We start from the raw sequence: 22,613 nt of genomic DNA, 5'->3' as shown, positions 1-22,613 counted from the left end.
TGTTTTCTTTGTAACAAGTTTAACAATATTACGCCTCATTTTATCATTTACACATGTGCATTAGAACTTACACATCACAGTGGATCTACAACAACAAAAAACATTTAGTAAAAGGCAGACTATTATTAAAATTTTATTTAATAACTCTTAGGTTGGTCATGATTTTGGATTATTCACCATTTTTGTGAAAGGATAGTTTGTAAATGTAAACAATTTTCATATGTAATTTTACTTTTTTACACTGAAACAAAGAGAAACATTTGTAATCGTCATCGTTTATTGTTTACCATAGTATTCTTTTACTGGTCCTGTCCACTTATCCATCAGATTGAGCTGTAGGTGACCCTTTGATTGGTCATATTTTCAATGTGATTTTTACATTTCACAAATTCATCCCGTGGCCCAACTTGAACCCTTTGGTTTTGGCCGTATGTTTGACACCTCTGGATTAACCCGTGGGCTGTTTACAATCCAAAATCTGGCACCCAGGACTGTGGCGCATGGTTTGGACAGTGCCAGCACATTAAGTAAAGTGTTTACTATAGTGATCAGGTGTTACACATGCTGGCAGGGGGACCGTCTGTAACCCCAAAAGAAGCTTAAGTCAACTAAAATGACCCCGTCTGAATCAGTAAATACTGTAAACAAACGAGCATGTTTACTCCTCTTCATCACACCATTTTTATTTATGGTTTAGTTTTATGTGCAGTAATAATGTGTGGAATAAGACATTATTTAAATAGTTAGCTTTTTTTTAATATTGTGGTTTTTTTTTTTTTTACTCAAGCACCATCTCCAAAAGCGCATCTGAATTTCATTGTGTATGCTCTGTGTATACAACGACAAAGGAATTTTTAATATTTAACCCATAAAGACTCAAACAACCACTGGAAACCAAAATCCTCTACCAGTTTTAAATGTTTAATAATTTCTGATCCATTAATCCGATCAATACATGTAAATAATTGGTGTAAAATACAGTTTGTCGTCTTTTCGTGGTCATCAGATATGACCCATTTGGACGTTCAGAGGCTCCGTAGTTACCATGGAAACACTGTCATCTTCTACAACATTGATTCACCAGTAAAACCCATGGATGGATGGAGAAAAAGTTGTTTTTCCATCAGTTTTTTTCTGTTTTTGACATAATAACAATCAACTTTAATCTGAGCTTTTATGAACATCTACATCAGGGGTGTCAAACTCATGTTAGTTCAGGGGCCACATAAAGCCCAATATGACCTGAAGTGGGCCGGATCATTAAAGTAATAACATAATAATACATAAATAATATCAATTCCAAAATTTTTATGTCGAACATCTATGTTTTAGAGTGAAAAAAGTAAGATTATATTATTAAATTTTTTTTACATCTACAAACTATCCTTTAAAAAAAATAAGGAAAAACATGAACAAACCATGACCAAAATGAAATTTATGAAGAAAGAAAGTGTAATTTTAACAATTGATGCCATTATTTGGCCTCAGCTTCTCATTTTTACATGTTCATTACAACGTACAGCTCACAGTGGATCTACAAATGCACAAAACATTTAATAACAGACAGAATATTGGTACAATTACTCTTAAATCTCTTAAGACATTTCAGATTGTTCATATTTGTTCAGGTTTTTCACATTTTTTTGTAAAAAGCTAGTCTGTAATTTTAACATTTTTGTGTAATTTTACTGTTTTTACACTAAAACAAAGAGAAAAATATGTGATTTTCATTATTTATAGTTTATTATGATAGTATTTTACTGGTCTGACCCAGTTTAGATGGAATTGAACTAAATTTATTTTGACATCCTTAATTGTTAATATCTTCAGTGTAATTTTTTTTACTTCAGTAATTCATCCCGCTGGCCAGATTGGACCCTTTGGTGGGCCAGTTTTGGCCCCCAGGCCGCATGTTTGACACCCCTGATCTGCATAATCAGTAAATCAAATATTTGACAATACCTGATGTTTACTGAAAAAACACAAAATACAGAGGATAATGTCATAATAAGTGGTGATAAATCACTTAAGAAAAGTTAAATTCAGAACTAAACATGGAGAATCAGCGTTCAGTTTCTATGCTCCGTATATCTGGAACAAACTACCAGAAAATATCAGGTCTGCTGAGAGTCTGAGTTCTTTTAAGTCCAGGTTAGACTCACCTGTTCACTGCTGCCTTTGACTTTTTACATTTTATATCCTCCTTCAAAACTCTGCACTGCAACTCTTACTTTAACCCTTTCATGCATGAATTACGAGAACCTTAATCAAGATTTTTTGTTTTCCTGAGTGTTTTTATTCCTCTTTAAGCATGAAAAAAAAACCAATAGGATTGAAATTTTTCTTCTGAACCTATTTTAAATGGACTTCCAAAAATGTCCATTCAGTTGGAAATTTTTGAAGCAAAGAAACATATATTTACTGATATATTGTGTGAAAACTATGAAATAAAAACATTTTTAATGCTGCTATTCTGATGTTTTTACACATTTTAACATAATCTAATACGAGTCACTTCATGGAGATAATATGCAAAAAAACTCTTTTTGTTAAAAAAAAAATGTTAATTGCAGTCGAACAATAATAAGCAGTTGATTTACAGTCAAACATGTTAGTACAGATCAGATTATCAAGAACAGCAAAGTTACGGTAATGAATGAATGTATGGGATGATTCATAAGCGTTTATTGTGTTAGCTGATATGGAACTAAAACAACAAAAATCCATGAATATATAACAGAACACCTTTGAACAGCTGTCCACTGTAGTGACCACTATGCATGAAAGGGTTAATATATTTTTGGGTTTTATGTGTTGTTTTCTTACTTGCTGTTTTTAATCACCTTTTACGTGTTTCTTTTATAATGTTTTAAATGTGTTTCTTTTTCCCTGTCATTGTATTTCAATGTCCTGTGTGAAGCACCTTGAGTTGCCTTGTTGCTGAAATGTGCTATACAAATAAACGCCTTTCCTTGCCTTGCCTAAATATAGAGAAAAAATATATTTTGGAGCTGCAACAAAAGTAACAATTAACCCCTTTAGCCCTATCAGTCCGCCGACGGGCTGGTAGGGCTAAAAAATTATAATAGGGCTAAAAGATTATATTAATATTCATCTACTATAAAAATATAATAAATCAGGACAATGGATGTTTTTTTTTTCAACTTTTGCTCAAAGTTTAGACCCTAATGTTAACAAAAGTACATCAAAAGTGTATTTTAGTGCAAACTTTAATGTTCAAACATGATTTTTAATCTTTGTGGGGTGAAATATACGCTATTAAAAATCTCCGACACAAACAATTAATTTATGCATATCATCGTCAATCCAGCTGAAAAAAAAAAACAGGCGAGGATAAAAAATTTTAATTTCTCTTTTAGTTTGTTACAGTTTACTCAGGCATAGTAATAGATACAATATTTTAGACAATGGGAATAGATTCTGTGAGGTCTCTAAATGTCCATAGACACCAAGAACATCCATATGAACCTTATTATTGTGAAGTAATTCTTCATTTACTTTGGGTATGTCTTTTTAGGCCTTTTTCCCCTGAAAATATGGTCAGGGTTAAACAGGTTTAAATGTTTTGCTGGAATATTGGAACCTTAATCACAGATAGAACGATAATGGCAAAAATCAAAGTAGTATCAATATCATAATAACAGTATATAAGTATAATAACCCTCAATTTTAATCGGATCTTTTATCAACATCTACATGATCAGTAAAATTAGACAAATAAAAATACCTGATTTGCGCTTAATAAATGCATAATGCAGAGTAAGATATATACAATAAATGGTGATAAAAAAAAATCAAGAAATATTAACCCATAAAGACCCAGTGTGACATTTGTGTCAGTTTCCAAATAAATTTTTCTCTCTATTTAACCTTTCCTAAATGATATATCACCATTTTATTATAATATTATCCTCTGCACTTTGCATTTTTGCAGTGAAAATCATCTATTTTCCTATATTTAATTCACTGATCATGCAGGTGTTCATTAAAGCTCAGATTAAAGTTGAGGGTTATTATATAAAAAACGGAAAGAATTGAAGAAAAAGGGACTTTTTCAGCAAAATACATCATAAACTGAACACAAACCCAGTGTATCCAACCACTGCCATTGAACCAACTTCATGGGTTTTACGGATGAATCAATTTTGTTGAAGATGACAGTGTTTCCATATTCCCTACAGAGCCTCTGAACGTCCAAATGGGTCATATCTGATGACCATGAAAAGATGAATAACTATATTTTACAGCAATTATTTAAATGGATTGATAGGATTAATGGATGAACAGTTATTAAAGAGTTTAGCTCAGTAGATAATTTGGTCTCCGGTGGATGTTTGGGTCTTTATGGGTTAAATAGGGACAAAAAGTCATTTTTATAATTGCCACAAAAGTAACACTGGGTCTTTATGGGTTAAATCTATTGAATAACAGATTTCAACACCAGGATGTCGCTGTAAAGCAGGAATGATGTTTATGTCCATGTAAATGTATCCCACTCCTTGGAAAAACAGCAAAGATCTCCTTGAAAAAAGGCTCAGCATGTCCTTCCTGTTGTCATTAAGTCGCACCAAAGCAGATTAAACCGACTGCAGTTACATTCCAGCCTATTACATCTAACATCTTAAAGCAAAACAGGCAAAGTTTTAAAGATGACAAGTACAAGGTGGGGAAGCAAAATTTACAATGAACATTTAGTTATTTTTTCTCAGCAGGCACTACGTCAATTGTTTTGAAACCAAACATATATTGATGTCATAATCATACCTAACACTATTATCCATACCTTTTCAGAAACTTTTGCCCATATGAGTAATGAGGAAAGCAAACGTCAAAGAGTGTGTGATTTGCTGAATGCACTCGTCACACCAAAGGAGATTTCAAAAATAGTTGGAGTGTCCATAAAGACTGTTTATAATGGAAAGAAGAGAATGACTATGAGCAAAACTATTACGAGAAAGTCTGGAAGATACTATTAAAGAAGAATGGGAAAAGTTGTCACCCGAATATTTGAGGAACACTTGCGCAAGTTTCAGGAAGCGTGTGAAGGCAGTTATTGAGAAAGAAGGAGGACACATAGAATAAAAACATTTTCTATTATGTACATTTTCTTGTGGTAAATAAATTCTCATGACTTTCAGTAAACTAATTGGTCATACACTGTCTTTCAATCCCTGCCTCAAAATATTGTAAATTTTGCTTCCCCACCCTGTACATGAGGAACTGCAAGTGATTTTATCCCAACCATCACCATGGATCCTCATGTAATTCTTACAGTAAACAAGACAAATGCTGTATAATCTATATGGTAATTAGTGTTTCGTGGGTTTCCTGTGTTTCCATGAAGTGTGAAGTGTGTTCAGAGCACAGTGAGTTAAAGTGAGGATTTTTTAAAACCATCTGGTGGTAGGAGACAGTTTGGTCTGAACATAATCAAGGCTGTAATTGTATTAGAACAGTCATGTCAAGATGTCAGCGCCGCCAGGAAACAGACCGACACACTGACACACTTCTAATTAAACCATAAAGACCCAGTACTGCTGTTTTGGTCACTCCCTCAGGTAATCAGATTACAAACTTTTGGAATGTAATTCATTCAGAGATCAGGAAAATCTTACGGGTGCAGACAATTTTCACCTGGGATGAGTTACTCTTTGGTTATTGTAAGTGCCAGATAATATTTTTTTTGTCACTTCCGGGGTGTGAGGGTGGTACTTTTGCCACTGACGTAGTAAAATCAGCTGTTTTACCTGTTAGAATGAATGAACTGAGGAGGTGAGGGAGGAAGGTCATACTTTTGCTGACCGCCACCAAAGTATACTGTCTTGGGTGTTTTTTAAATATTACTGGATTTTTTCACTGTTTGTTTTTTACCTTTAATAAACGTATGGACATTACTCTGGAGCTCACTTCCCCTTTTTTATTGTTTAGCAGCACGTCCGGCAAATAAAGATTTTTTCCCTCGCATAGCCTCTTGGCAACATTGTTTTTTAAAAGGTCGCCCCAACAGTTATACACTGTAAAAATCCAAATCTTACCAAGTGTATTTTTCTCATTTCTAGTCCAAATATCTCATCACACTTAAAATAAGACATAATCACCTAAAGAGTAACTTTTCAGAGAAATATAAGAACTTATTTTTAAACAATAGATCTTACCAAGACATTTTTCACTTGTTCCAGTGGCAGATTTTTTTTGCTTAATTCAAGATTGTTTTGCTTAAAGTGAAAATTATCTTGGTAAGATTTCTTGAAATAAGATTTTCAAGTTGTTTTGTCTAAAACTAAGTTCTTATATCTGACTGAAAAGTTACTCTTTAACAAGGTTATAATAGTTTTGGATTTTTCATTATAGTTTAGTTTTATTTAGTTTTGACTTTTTTTCAATTATTCAGTTAGTTTTAATTTGTTTTTACAGCAGGTTTGCTAGTTTTTATTAGTTTTTGTTATTTTCTAAATGCTTACTTTTAGTTTAGTTTTAGTTTTTTCATATCTTTTATTCAAATAAATCCCAGACAGGACTCTGCTGCTTTCTCCCAACTTTAGTCTCCATGTTTCCAGGTAGAGTGTGGACCAGAAGATGCCTAAACGGCATGTGACAAGAAGTGACGGACCGTTAAATATCATATGGTGCCACGAGCTAAAATTGCTTGGGGGAAATAAATCGATTTATTATCAATCTGACATTGACAAAGATGAAAACAAAGGGAATTTTATCTAGAATTTTTATACATTTTAGTTAGTTTTGTACACACAGAATACAGTTTCAGTTAGTTATCATTTTTTTCTTTTAATTATAGTTTTTTTTTATTTATTTCAGTTAATGAAAATGTGTTTACAATTCTAGTTTTCATCATTTTGTTTATTTTCGTTAATGATAATAACCTTGCTCTTTATGTATGTCATTATGTCTTATTTTAAGTGTGATGAGATATTTGGATTAGAAATGAGAAAAATACATTTGATAAAATTTAGATTTTTGCAATGTATTTACTCACTGGACACAAATTCGGACACTAAATGTTTGTTTGGAATGTAGAGAATAGATGCTTGGAAAGCTATTACCAAAAAACATAGTTAAATGTAAAAGCCCCAAGCCTGGAAGACTGGCATCAAACTGTTTACTCTGTTTTTGTGATGGAGCGAATCATATTTTACAACAGATTCCAAAATGATAGATTTGATCAAATATGAAGAAATGGAGGATGTATTTTATTAAGACGACCAAATTTTGCGTAATTTTTTTCTTTAAATAATGTATGTATTCTGTTTTCTTTATGAAACTGTACTTCCCTGTATGTTATTGTATTTTATTTGATTGTTTACACCCCTCTTTAAGTGTTGTTGTTATTGTACTTTTTTCTGTGCAAAACCTTCTTGAAAAATAAAATAAACAATAAACAATAAAAAAAAGACCAAGTGCTACTTTTATGGCAGTTCCCAAATGAATTTTTTCTCTCTATTTAACCTTTCTTAAGGGATTTATCTCCTTTTAATAATATCCTCTGTATTTTGCATTCTTTCAGTGAAAATCATGTAATTTTTTATATTTAATTCACTGATCTTGTAGATGTTTATACACTATGCTGTGGCCAGAACACTTTGGCAGTGACTGTCATTTATTGTCTATATATTTATTATATTGCTTATTGTATGCGTATGAACATGTTTTTTATTTATTTTAAGCTAATTTGTACTCTGTGCAGTACTTTGGAGATTTTGTGTTTGTAAAATACGCTACACAAATAAAAGTGAATTGGATTGGACAAAAATTCAGATTATAGTTGAGGGCTATTATATTAGAAAGAGACTTTACAGTAAAATATCTCATTAATTGAACATAAACCAAGCGTCTCCATCCACTGTCATTGATCCAACTCCATGGGTTTTACTGGTCAATCAGATGACAGTGTTTCCATGGTAACTACGGAGCCTCTGAACGTCCAAATGGGTCATATCTGATGACTGTGAAAAGACGACAAACTGTATTTTACACCAATTATTTACATGTATTGATAGGATTAGTGCATCAACAGGTATTAAACAGTTTAGATCTGTCGATGGTTTTGGTCATTGGTGGATGTTTGGGTCTTTATGGGTTAATGAACAAATGATGATAAATGGTACCCCCAGCACTTTAACTACTGCAGCTTGATATGTATATACCAGTGGTTCCCAACCTTTTTTGGCTCGTGACCCCATTTTAATATCACAAATTTCTGGCGACCCCAGACATTCAGAACAGTGACTTTTTTTGGCTAAACTTGTTTTTGATCATGTAATAGTTTGCTATACTATGTTGCAAATAAACATTAATTTTAGACAACATTTAGTCTATATAATGTATATTATTCTGGACGGAGGCAGAAAAGCCAGGTGTAGATTACTGCACAAAGTGAGAATTTGATTTTCCTTGGTCAGGATATGTACAGTCAGTCCAGCTTGGATTTACAAGGCTGACAATTAATACTGAACAAACAAGAACTCTAACTATGAATTATGAAAGAGCTGCAGCATCTGAAACTGACCACAATGAACATTTGAAACATAAACAGTATCACAGTGCTTCAGTTTGTCATGTCTTTTATGGATTGGGATTGTCTGTCAACTTACCATATAATTTTTTTTTACTAAGTTTTTATTTGTATTTTTATCAATTACTAGAAATTTCAGGCGACCCCATTTAAATTCCAGGTGACCCCACGAAGGTCCAAGGTTGAAAAAACTGGTATATACTCAATACATGTATGTGCATTCTGAACATCTACTACAGGGTGTCCCATAAGTCTCCATACATAGGAGACATAATACATTCCATACATATACAGGGTGTGGAAGCAAAATTTACAATATTTTGAGGCAGGGATTGAAAGACAGTGTATGACCAATTAGTTTATTGAAAGTCATGAGAATTTATTTGCCACAAGAAAATGTACATAATAGAAAATGTTTTTATTCTATGTGTCCTCCTTCTTTCTCAATAACTGCCTTCACACGCTTCCTGAAACTTGCGCAAGTGTTCCTCAAATATTCGGGTGACAACTTCTCCCATTCTTCTTTAATAGTATCTTCCAGACTTTCTGGTAATAGTTTTGCTCATAGTCATTCTCTTCTTTCCATTATAAACAGTCTTTATGGACACTCCAACTATTTTTGAAATCTCCTTTGGTGTGACGAGTGCATTCAGCAAATCACACACTCTTTGACGTTTGCTTTCCTGATTACTCATATGGGCAAAAGTTTCTGAAAAGGTATGGATAATAGTGTTAGGTATGATTATGACATCAATATATGTTTGGTTTCAAAACAACTGACGTAGTGCCTGCTGAGAAAAAAACAACTAAATGTTCATTGTAAATTTTGCTTCCCCACCCTGTATGGCTCTAACATGTATTTCTTTATATTTCTTCTTTATAGTTCTTCAGCAGTGGAGGACACGCATTGAAATGTGTTCCCGACAAAACGGCAGTCATATAGAGCATATTATATAAATAAAAATGGTTTATGTCAAGAAACGTTTATTTTTCCTATGTATGGAGACTTATGGGACACCCTGTACATAAAAAGTCACTATTTACTTTTGTGACATGCACTCCCTCTACTGTTCAACCCCGACAAGAACAGGTTAAACAGGTTAATGAGATCCAAGACCGAGACCCACTTTATATATTACAGCATTTAACAGAAATGGGAAACACTTCTCCATACACAAAGTGTTTTTGTGTACACAGTCAATACAGTTTTATATGGCTACACATAGCTTTTATTTACAGAAGGCAAATTTCCTTATCAGTTATCAAAGATCATTCACTGTAATTATGTTTGTTGGGCTCTAGGTAAATGTTTTTAGTACATGCCACAGGTTTGTTTTGCAAATTGTGCTCAGTAATGCACGCAGGGTTCCTACAGGTTTCTACAAGTTAAATTTAAGACTTTTTTTTTTTAAAATACTTTATTTTTGTTTTATCAACAGACAATACAACACAGACACTGGGGGTCACTGCTTGAACACAAAATATCTTTATCCTACTGAGACCCAGGAAAGTGAACATTTGATTTTTTCCATTCAACAATTGTCTTGATTAGAAACCGCATAATGCAACAGTTTTTTCAGTTACATATTTTTATTTATTTATTTATTTTAATGGAATGTCCTTTGCAATGGATAGAATTTTTTAAGTAAAACTGTCAAACTTTTGTCCCCTACAGAGGACAAAAATACATTGCTGGGTCTCAGGAAGATCTGGAAGACAGGAGTAATTATGCATTGTTTTGTTTATAGTCCAGCCATTTTCTCTAGCGTTTTATGAAGATATGTTTCTTGAGCCGTAGGTAATAAGTCAGTCTTTCCATAGAGTAGATTTCCTCTATTATAGCCACTGATCCTCTCAGGGTGCATCAGTTTGGAGCTAGTTCCTTGTAATGGCCTTTTTGGAAGCAATTATAAGAATTTTAAAGAGGTATTTGTCTTCTTTCCCTAACACATCTCTAGGTAGCAGTCCCAGCAAAAAAAACAAAAAAAAAACACTTAGGGTCCTTAGGAACTGTGATAAATTTAAGACTTTTAAAGATCTTTTTAAGGCTACTTAGAATAGAATTTAACACCAGTTTAACAGCCATACTGGCAAAAATTTGTGACACCTAGAATTTAGGAAAATGCATTTATTAACAGCAGCAGAGATAGAATATTACATACATACTGAACACACAACTGAATGTTTTATGATTATTTCTCACCAGGGGCTGTCAAGTTAGCAAAAAACTGGTTCCATGATGCTTTGTTTTATTTGTTTAGTCTTTTATTCTCAATATAGTTTGTTGGTTTTTTTTTTTTTTTTTTTTTTTTTTTTTTTTTTTTAAATTGGACTGTCTTTTCTCTGGAGTACTTTGAGATTCCGCTGAATAAAAAGTGCTTTATAAATGCAATTTAACCCTTTCATGCATAGTGGTCACTACAGTGGACAGTTATTCTCCAGCTGTTCTCTTGTATATTCATGGGTTTTGTTGTTTTAGTTCCATATCAGCCAACACAGTGGACACTTATGCATATGTAACTTTGCTCTTCTTGATAAACCTGATCTGTAGTAACATGTTTGAGTGTAAATCAATTGTTATTAGACTGTAATTATCATTTTTTCTTCAACAACATGTTTTTTTTTGTCTATTATCTCCATGAAATGAGTAATAACTAGTATTAGAGTATGTTTAAATATGAGAAAACATCAGATTAGCAGCATTAAAAGTGTTAATATTTCATAGTTTTCACTGTATATCAGCAAATATATGTTTCTTTGCTTAAAAAATTCAACGCATCGTATCCATTTGAGTGAACATTTTTGCAGCTCCATGAAAAATAGGTTCATAAAAAGCTGTCAATTGCATTTTTTTTCATGTCTAAAGAGGACTAAAAACAGGGGGGAAAAAATCATGATTAAGGTTCTCATAATTCATGCATGAAAGGGTTAACATTCTTATTCTTATTATATTATTATTACTATTTATTTCAGTATAAATTGTTGGGTTGGAACGGGTGGAACCAAGCCGACTAACGTTACTTTCTTTGCAGCTTAGACATTTAACAGACACAGTTAAAAACAATACAGCCAAGTAGTTTATGGCATCATAACTTAAGACCTAGCATAACCTCCTGAGTCCCAGCAATGCATTTTTGTCCTCTTTAGTGGACAAGAGTTTCACAGCTTTACTTTAAAGAAAAACAAACAAAAAACACACTGTCCACTGCAAAGGACATTCCTTACAAAAAAAAAAAAAGACAAGAAAAAATGCATCTGGATCCGATTAAGGTAATTATTTAATGGAGAAAAAAAAAGCCAAAACTTTTACCTTCCTGGGTCTCAGGAGGATATCAAATATAATACATTTTAAGGACTTTATGGTATTAAAAGCAGATTTTTAAATTCAAGAATTTTAAGACCCTGCGGGAACCCTGTGCACAGTGAAGGCACAGATATACAAATATAGACACTTTAAAAATACTGGCTATAGGTGCAACATTTATGGACAAATGCCTACAAATATAAAAGTGTGTAATAATTAATAAAAAAAAAATTATAAAATTACAATTGATAAACTTGCATTTGTAAAAGTAACAAACAATTAAATATAATACTTTAAAAGAAATCTTGGTTTATATACAATCTTGTCTTGCATACGAGGGCCGTTCAATAAGTTCATGGCCTCACCCAGAACAGAACAACACAGACTGATAATTTATATTTTATTTTTCAACATAATCTCCATTTATAGCAATGCACTTGGTCCATCGATGTTCAAGCATCACCATCCCATCACGAAAGAATGTAACATCCTGTATTATAACAACCTGTATTTCTGGGTGAGGCCATGAACTTATTGAAAGGCTCTCGTATCTCCACATACAGAGCTCTGCAAGTATTTAATACAAACTAAAAAAAGCACTGATGTTTAATGGCACTGATTTCACAGATAAAAGGACTTAAGTGAATATAAATTAAAGCCCGTACTAACACTTAGTGCTGTAGTGACTGGAGTATGACCTGACTGTGGTCATAAAACATCATGTGCTGCATTTCAACAGACTTCATGTAGTTTCCCTCACGTCTGAGAAATCATGTGCTACAAACACTTTGACCACAGAGGTTTATGATAATGAGTGTTGTTTCAGCGGCAAACACAGAGGCACAGTGGTGTTTCCAGGCCTGTGTTTTCAATACATGGTTAAAGAACCTGGGTCGATGTACATCAGCTCCGACTCTTCTGCCTCCTGGTCGTATAGAAACTGTCTGAGCACGTTGTAGACCATCTCTCTGCTCAGGGTGAAGTTTCTCAGCTGATCCTGCTCGTCTGCAGGCATGACAAATGCCAGCTTATACTCAGCGATGACTGAACCGCTCCTGTGGGGAAAGTGAAACAGAACCTCTGAAGCTCAACGGAAACCTGTCAGCAAAGCAAGGAAATGAGTTCACAGTGCAGGGGAATAGAATAGAATAGAATAGAATAGAATAGAATAGAATAGAATAGAATAGAATAGAATTTATTGTCATTGTGCCTACAGTGATATTGAGAGTACAACTCCAGTCACTGCAGCAATATTTACAAACACCAGTGCTACAGAAATAAGAATAGAGCAAATATAAAATTACAAAAACTAAAAAAAAAAAAAAAAAAAAAAAAAAAAAAATCAGATAAAATATAATAATAATTTAAAAAGTACAACTGAACAAACATAAGAATAGAGCTTAGTGGAGTAAAAAATAAAACTGCATAAAATATGAATAGGCACAATTTATAGTATTAACAGTATGTGTAACTATGAACAGTATTAACAATATGTATTACCATGAATAATAGTATGTACAGGGTGGGGAAGCAAAATTTACAGTATTTTGAGGCAGAGATTGAAAGACAGTGTATGACCAATTAGTTCATTGAAAGTCATGAGAATTTATTTGTCACAAGAAAATTTCCATAATAGAAAATGTTTTTATTCTATGTGTCCTCCTTCTTTCTCAATAACTGCCTTCACACGCTTCCTGAAACTTGTGCAAGTGTTCCTCAAATATTGGGGTGACAACTTCTCCCATTCTTCTTTAATAGTATCTTCCAGACTTTCTCGTAATAGTTTTACTCACAGTCATTCTCTTCTTTCCATTATAAACAGTCTGTATGGACACTAACTATTTTTGAAATCTCCTTTGGTGTGACGAGTGCATTCAGCAAATCACACACTCTTTGACGTTTGCTTTCCTGATTACTCATATGGGCAAAAGTTTCTGAAAAGGTATGGATAATAGTGTTAGGTATGATTATGACATCAATATATGTTTGGTTTCAAAACAATTGACGTAGTGCCTGCTGAGAAAAAACAACTAAATGTTCATTGTAAATTTTGCTTCCCCACCCTGTATATCTATGAAACCATATGTATCTCTATTAACAGTCTGCATTTCCTCTAAAAACAGTATGTATATCTATGTAAACAGTATGTATCTCTATTAGGAGTATTAACAGTAAGTATTTTCTATAAAACCAGTATGTATATCTATGTAAGCAGTATGTATATCTATGGAAACTGTATGTATATCTATGTAAACTGTGTGTATCTCTATTAACAGTATATATTTTCTATAAAAGCAGAATGTATATCTATGTAAACAGTATGTATGTCTATGTGAACTGTATGTATCTCTATTAACAGTATTAACAGTATGCATTTCCTATAAAAACAGTATGTATATGTATGTAAACTGTATGTATGTCTATGTGAACTGTATGTATCTCTATTAACAGTATGCATTTCCTACAAAAACAGTATGTATAATCTATGAAAACAGTATATTATATATATATATGAACAAACAGTATGTATGTCTGTGTAAACTGTATGCATCTCCATTAACAGTATTAACAGTAAATATATTTCCTATAATAACAGTATATATATATCTATGTAAACTATATGTTTATCTATGTAAACAGTATGTATGTCTATGTGAACTGTATGTATCTCTATTAACAGTATTAACAGTATGCATTTCCTATAAAAACAGCATGTATATCTATGTAAACTGTATATATACAGGGTGAGGAAGCAAAATTTACAATGAACATTTAGTTGTTTTTTCTCAGCAGGCACTACGTCAATTGTTTTGAAACCAAACATATATTGATGTCATAATCATACCTAACACTATTATCCATACCTTTTCACAAACTTTTGCCCATATGAGTAATCAGGAAAGCAAACGTCAAAGAGTGTGTGATTTGCTGAATGCACTTGTCACACCAAAGGAGATTTCAAAAATAGTTGGAGTGTCCATAAAGACTGTTTATAATGGAAAGAAGAGAATGACTATGAGCAAAACTATTATGAGAAAGTCTGGAAGATACTATTAAAGAGGAATGGGAGAAGTTGTCACCCGAATATTTGAGGAACACTTGCGCAAGTTTCAGGAAGCGTATGAAGGCAGTTATTGAGAAAGAAGGAGGACACATAGAATAAAAACATTTTCTATTATGTACATTTTCTTGTGGCAAATAAATTCTCATGACTTTTAATAAACTAATTGGTCATACACTGTCTTTCAATCCCTGCCTCAAAATATCGTAAATTTTGCTTCCCCACCCTGTATGTCTATGTAAACTGTGTGTATCTCTATTAACAGTATGCATTTCCTATAAAAACAGTATGTATATCTATGTAAACAGTATATATATATATATCTATGTAAACAGTATGTTTATCTATGTAAACAGTATATTTATCTATGTAAACAGTATGTATTTCCTATAAAAACACTATGTACATCTATGAACCAGCTCTGTATAAAAAACAGTTCAAGAGTGTGAATGTGTGTGTTTACCTGAAATCATATATTTCAGCTGTGGAGAAGTATCGGCCCAGAGCTGGGGACGTTCTGTAGAGGTCAGCCAGCTGCAAGAGGCAAGTAAAGACATGAAGAGATAAACAGTGAGGACACACTGGTTCAAGGGTTTCACTGCAAAACTGGGCTGTTTTATTTGGATTCATTATGAAAACAGATTTAGCTTCATCTGACTTCACATACACATAAAGTTGGCTATATCATATTATCTACTTTTGCCAGTTTCGCTTTTCTAGTTTGAATTTATGTATTTGATGTAAAAGGACTAATTAGCTATTATTGTATAAATAATGTATAATATGTGTACCATCCAGTCTAACCTTTTGTTGAAGCTCTGCTGCCACTTCTTGGCTTTTATTGGAGGAAAGGCTGAGAAAGTCCTCTGTGAAGTCCTGATTGGGGAGTCGAAAGCTACCGTTGAAATACAGAGGAACGTCAAAAAGTGACGAGTCGAACTTCTCATCCACGTCCTCGTATAAAACTGGTCAAAACGGAAATACAGAGTTAAAGCATTAAAACTAAAACTGTTATATTTAAAGAGTAAAAGGCTGGCTTTGATTAGATCATATGTTAAAAGTCTTTAAAGTCTTTAGTCTTTACTTGACTCATTTATTCATTAATTATCTTTAATAAAACCCTGTCTTTATAAACATTACCTGTACACAGAGTCATTGAGACTACAATCACAACAATAATGGCGATGAGGATGAGGACGATGATCATCCATAGTCTGAACACCCCAAAGACTTTTTCATTCAGCTGATCCTTAATCCTGCACATTGCACATTTCTGGAAGAACAATGAAATAAAAAAAAAAAAAAAAAAAAAAAAGTTAGTTAAATATAATAACAACAACAATAATAACAATAATAATAATTACAACTAGGTCGTGTATTACATGTGTGTCATTTTTGTTTTGTAATTGTGATGAATGGTTTTTAGTTGTTGTTTGTGTTGTTTTGTTTAGTGTGTGGGTGTTTTTTTGGCAATTTGTGTACTGCAGTGTGTTGGGTGTGGACTCCAGGAAGAATAGTGATGGCCTAAGCTAAAGCTAATGGAGATCCAAATAAATGAAATGAAACAATAATAACAATAACAATAACCATAACAAGAAGAAGAAGAAGAAGAACAACAACAACAACACTGGGTTACAAAAAAATGTTTTTTGCAAGTTGTCTAGGTTTTTTCAACTGAATTAGGACCATTTTGCACCGCTAAATCCAAAAATGACATCTGTTTTTCTCAATCAGGTCAGGTTTTTTTGCTAATTTGATTTTGAAAAATTTGATCTTCTCACAATCTGCGCCCAAACTTTATCTTGGTCACCAAGTTTAATACCAAAATAAAATTGGTAAGCACACTTTATGAAACTTGGGACTTGATTCCTGTTAGGTACAAAGGTGTATTCACCGCAGATGTAGCAGAATACGTCAGGCTTATTTTTGCAAGATCTTCTAGTCAAAGCCATTTCATTCACCTGTAATATTAAAAAAACAATTAATCATAAATTGGCAAAAGTAAAATCTTCAGAACTCGTTTATTGCAAGAAATATGAAAGAATTTTGTATCATATGATGTGAAAATGCCCATAAATGTAAGCAAAAATGTTAAAAAGCCAATATGTAGCATAGTTCAGAAAGTTGACCTGATTGAGCAAAATTAATGTGATTTTTGGATTCAGCACACCAAAATGATCCTAAATCAGCTCAAAAAACTTAAACAATAAATTTGTTGTTGACCAGTGTAGTAATAATAATAATAATAATACAATGGTTTTATATAGTGCTTTTCAACGTACTCAACAAAACTTGTTAGATTTCATCATAAAGGAATAAACGAAATGGCCCTTTTGGTTTCCATGGAATGACTGAGTGCTCGAGGATGACAAATAAGTTACACTTCCTTCATAGTGAGTGTACGAGGAAAGCACCAGGAAAGAGACTTCTGACGTTTTTTTAATTCAACTGTACAGACCTCTGGGTTAGTTCTCCTTTGAGCTTCGACTTCATGGGGAGAGGGCATTGTCTCTCCATTACCGGCGTTGGCCTGTTGGAACAAAAATAAACACACTTTCACTTCCCACTGCCTTAAAACACTCCTGTTATCCGAAATGGAATGAGATCATTGAGGAGTTCACCTAATTTTACTCCCACGAGTGTGTAAAACAGGCAAATAACACATCATGTCGTTCCAATAAACATAAGCAGACATGAACTCCTCCATTGCTCTGCACATCATTCATACAATCCTTTTCTCGTAAATGTATTTAACTGGATAAACAAGAGCACAAGTATGATAAAAAAAAAAAAAAAAAAAAAACTCACCTGTCTGGCAAGTAATCCATCTCTTTCTGTTGGATAGCCCTGTCCTTCTCCATTTCCTGCTGCCACCTGGACAATATCAAATATTAGAGAATGTTAATGTAAAGTCCAGAATATGAAGAAACTTTTGAAAAAAAAAAAAGAATATTAAAATACTATAAAGTTTACTCAACCTTAAATGTTCTTTACTTTTCTTTCTTTCTTTCTTTACTAAAACCCTGACTATAGAGACAGGAGATGGAAACTAGAAATAACAATAATCTCTTTATATGAATCATCTTTTACTACAGCTTGTTTATAACAGGTAGAAGTTATTCCATACCACAAACAAAAAGTTAAGGATATTTTTAATTTTTTAGGCTTTTTTTTTTTTTTTTTTTTTTCAGTTGGGATTCTTGCACAGCACTCTTTACTTTTGTGTGTGTGTGAATTGAAACACCTTTTTTTTTCATGACCAGACATAGTTTTGTTTACAAATGACAAAGAAAAGACGACAAAAAAAAACAAAAACAAAAAAAAACATCCTCAACTTTTTGTTCGTAGTGTATGTAATTTGCATTGTCCCTATCAAATACACTTCATAAATAAATAAAATGTGTGGCAGTGTTTAGATTATTACTTTTAAGCATATATCATAAGATTAACGAGTCCATTCTATTATTATTAGGCTTTATTATTCATTTATTGTCATTATTATAATCGTGATTGTCTTCTATCTGTGTGGCATTCTTATGGATTGCATTAAAAGTCCATATTTACTCACCGGTTCAATATCCACATGTGCTGCTCCGTCGTTTCCATTCGTGTTGGTGTTCTGGAGCTGAATATTGTCCATGGCGTTCGTTTTAGAGGTCATTCGAGTTGGTACCTGTCTGTGTTTTTTCCCTGACTCCCCTTTGACAAGAATCCGAACCCGGAAGTAAGCCTAAATTAAGACTTCAGATATCGAAACTGTGTTATCCGTGGGACCGTAAACGTCTCAGGTTATGGCTGAAAAAAAGGCGACGATTCCTCAAAGTTTGTGGTTTCACATTGTTCCTGTTTTTTGTTTTGTTTTTTTTTTTTGTTTTTTTTGTAGACAGATACTAGAGAAGGTCGTCTTCGGCTAGAGCTGTTAAAGTACCGTGTCTCGGCTCGTTTATAACCAGACAGGTGAGTTTCCTTCAAGTTTCGGTGAAGGTGACGTCAGAGTAGGCGTGACCATGACCGCGGCGATAAAAAATGAATGACAGCCCGTGAGTGGAAGGAGGGACTTACATTACAACAACTGGACGGAAATGAGACGAATATACCTGGACACAATAATGCTTTTTTTTTTTTTTTTTTTTTTTTTTTTTAAACCTAGAAAGACCCAGGGCTACTTTAGTGACAGTTCAAAAATAAATAAATAAATAAATAAATAAATAAATAAATAAATTCCTCCCATATTTATCTTTTCTGAAGTAATTAATCACCATTTATTATAATTTTATAAACTGTATTTTGTGTTTTTTTCAGTGTAAATGTTGTATTTTCCTATATTTAATTCACTGATCATGTAGATGTTCATTAACCCTTTCATGCATTGTGGTCACTACAGTGGACAGCTATTCTACAGCTGGTCTCTTGTATATTCATGGGTTTAGTTGTTTTAGTTCCATATCAGCCAACATAGTGGACACTTATGCATCATCTCATTAACTGCAATTCATACCATTACTGTAACTTTGCTGTTCTTGATTGGTTCTAGAGTGGAAATCAATTGTTAATTGTTATTTTTTGCATATTATCTCCATGAAGTGAGTAATAACTAGTGTTAGAATATATTAAAATGTGAGAAAACATCAGATAACATGGTTTCATTTCACTGTTTTCATATTACATTATGATATTGGGTTTTAAATACATGTTTCTTTGCTTCAAGAATAAAATTCATGGTGTAGCTGAGTGGACATTTTTGTAAATCTATGAAAAAACAAACAAACCTCAATCTCATTGGTTTTTTCATGCCTAAGGAAGAATAAAAACACTCCAAAAAAACAAACAAACAAAAAAAACCTCAACTAAGGTTCTCATAATTCATGCATGAAAGGGTTAAAGCTCAGATTAAAGTTGATTGTTATTATATCAGAAACAGAGAAAACTGAAGAAAAATTGACTGTTTATCAAACTCCATGGGTTTTACTGGTGAATCAAAGTTGCACTGGAAAAAATTAAAAGATTAAAAAAAGAAAAGAAAAAAAAATAGTTAGAACATATCACTTCTCGGAAAGCCTCATATACCAGCACTATCAATATTTATAGTAACCTATCACTGCAAAAATTAAAATCTTACCAACTGTATTTTTCTCATTTCTAGTCCAAATATCTCATCACCAGGGCCAGATTAACACGTCATTGTACCCTGGGCAACAATATTCAAGGGCCCCATCATCAAAACCTCAGGATCCCTATAATCTGGCAAAATACAGAATAAATTCCAGGAATATATGTAAATATACCCCATACTTCAATATCTAACTATCATCAAATGCATTTTGATGTACGAATGTGTAAATGCTCGTAGAACTACAAGTGCACCACTATAGACTCTTGTCAAGGCCACTCACTTGCATATGATGATATGAAAACAAAACACATTAGCATCAGTATAATCTAAAATTGATCCATTACATTAGAAAGAGAGGGCAGTGTCCTCCATTTTCACAAAAAATAAATAAGAAACCATTTCCAAAGTATCCAGTATTTATTTAAGAACACTTTTTGCCAACACAAATGTATTGAATAGTCACAAAAAGCCCACAGACAAAACACAAACATAATCTGATAGAATCAGATATGAATTTTAAACAGAAACCCCCTTGTCACCTCAGAATTCAACAAGAGAGTTAAAGTAAGTGCAATGTAAACATCTTGAAATCTGCTTTCTCTCATGTTAGCCACAGTAAAGAAATGACCTATTTTAGGTATGTTCTTTAAATTTTCAGCTTTTTTAATGTCCCTCTCCTTTTTTAATTTTCGTTTGGTGCTCCCACTTAGCTGCTTCTCCATGTTTGCAATGTTTTGATTCGCGTACGTCGCGTATGTCGCGTAGTTCTTGACGTCTCACATCCCGCTCAGTGCACGCACATTGATTTGCGTCACCGCTGATTCGCTTTTTGGACTGACCAATGAGGAGAGGGTCTCAGCTCACGGTCACAGACAGCAGGAGCAGGGTTTCTGTGCAGTGCAATGGCTCCGGGCAGCGGACAGTTTCATTTATAAGCAAAAGATAACCAGAAATTTTTGTTATGCCCGAGCTACCCAGGGCCCTTCAGAGGTCGTGGGCCCCTGGGCAATTGCCCAGTTGCCCATATGGTTAATCCGGGCTTGCTCATCACACTTAAAATCCAACATAATCACCTAAAGTGTAACTTTTCAGTGAGATATAAGAACTGATTTTTGGACAATAGATCTGGAAAATCTTATTTCAAGAAATCTTACCAAGATATTTTTCACTTGCTCCATTAGCAGATTTTTTTTTTTTTTTGCTTAGATTAAATTAAAAAACCTTGAATTGAATATATATACATACATGCACGCACACACACACACACGCACGCACGCACGCACGCACGCACGCACGCACACACACACACACACAGTACTGTGCAAAAGTTGTAGGCCACCTAGTTGTTTTTGCAGGATTTAAATGAGCATTTATCTCTTTTCTTTACATTCAAGGGAATAAAGAAAGTATGTGCTTTAAAGGCCACAAAAAAACAACTAAAAGGATTCTAAAATTTAAAGTTTGCCTTTAATTTGGTGCATCTCATGCACATATTGCACATGCACCTGACATGAAAGTGTAATTGGTGGTTTTAATATTTATTTGTGCACATATTTGATTTAATGTGTATTTTTCCTAATCCATTTGTGCAGCTTTTATGTCAGTTTTTTGTACATGTCTCTTTGTTTTTATGTCCAGCCTGCTTTAATTGCACCTTTATGTATATAGTTTTGTTTTCCATGTGACTGCCAAATGAGAATAAACTCTAACCATCCATCTATCACACATTAAAACACAAACATTTGCCATACAGTACAATGCAGAAGTCATTTTTTACAAGGTTGGAATACGTATGCATATTAATCCCTCATCCTCTTTTCTTCATATACAAGAAAATGCAGGAAATACATCCACAGCCTCAAGAAAAAACAAAAAAAATGGAACTAAGTGGGTTTTGAAGGTTAAAGTCACCATTTAGTGTGAACCTTGACCCCATGACAACAAGTAACACAAACAGAAACACCTGACGTGTGTTGAATAAAACCTGGTAGAAATCATCTGAAAATGAATGCAATAAAACTGATATTGTCAGAGCAGAAGAGTTAAAAGACACATAACGTGTAAAGCGAGATAACACTAAATACGACCACTTTGAAAAAAGAAGCAGTTTTTTCTCTGAAACTTAATTTTACTGTGGTTGTAAACCTGGCTTAATGAATATAACAAAAGAAAATGCACCTCTTTAACAACTTCAAAAGCATGTAGATGGTAGATAACAGTCATGTAATGCATGGTTTGGTTAGTGAGGTCTGTGTGTGTGTGTGTGTGTGTGTGTGTGTGTGTGTGTATGTGAATCAAACCAAACAGTACCATTGTGTTGACCATGAAGTCAGCGGGCTGCTCAGTCAGAGAGAGAGAAACAAGAACACACCTGCTGAGATGGGCCTTTAATAAACTCTGGCCACACCCTTAAGAGGCGTGGCCAAAGCACAGATGGCCCTGGTCATGAACTCCATGATGCACAGTATAATTCTATATACTACACATAGAATAGAATAGAATAGAATAGAATAGAATAGAATAGAATAGAATAGAATAGAATAGAATAGAATAGGCTTTATTGTCATTGTACGCCAAGTTACAA

The 22,613-nt window shown here is 33.4% G+C and overlaps 1 protein-coding gene across 1 annotated transcript; it reads right to left on the bottom strand.

Annotated features, from left to right (window-relative positions):
- Positions 1–12,481: 12,481 nt before the first annotated feature.
- On the bottom strand, positions 12,482–18,890 carry c15h3orf52 (chromosome 15 C3orf52 homolog). Its single transcript, XM_030151325.1, has 7 exons — positions 18,485–18,890; positions 17,725–17,790; positions 17,375–17,446; positions 16,057–16,189; positions 15,721–15,881; positions 15,380–15,450; positions 12,482–12,910 (listed from the first exon to the last, which is right to left on the bottom strand). The coding sequence occupies exons 1-7, from the start codon at positions 18,575–18,577 to the stop codon at positions 12,724–12,726; spliced, it is 783 nt and encodes a 260-aa protein (XP_030007185.1). The 5' UTR covers positions 18,578–18,890; the 3' UTR covers positions 12,482–12,723.
- Positions 18,891–22,613: the final 3,723 nt, after the last annotated feature.

Source organism: Sphaeramia orbicularis, chromosome 13, assembly GCF_902148855.1.
Source record: "Sphaeramia orbicularis chromosome 13, fSphaOr1.1, whole genome shotgun sequence".
NCBI lineage: Eukaryota > Metazoa > Chordata > Actinopteri > Kurtiformes > Apogonidae > Sphaeramia > Sphaeramia orbicularis.
The sequence above is the reverse complement of the archived record's forward strand: the minus strand, read 5'-3'. Positions and strand labels throughout refer to the sequence as shown.

Bases quoted from the DNA above. Each gene is read 5' to 3' on its own strand.
- c15h3orf52 (XM_030151325.1), bottom strand. From the start codon at position 18,577: ATGACCTCTAAAACGAACGCCATGGACAATATTCAGCTCCAGAACACC. The intron at 17,791-18,484 runs GTGAGTAAATAT...GATATTGTCCAG, and splicing joins CACATGTGGATATTGAACCG to GTGGCAGCAGGAAATGGAGA. The intron at 15,882-16,056 runs GTAATGTTTATA...CGTTTTGACCAG, and splicing joins CTCAATGACTCTGTGTACAG to TTTTATACGAGGACGTGGAT.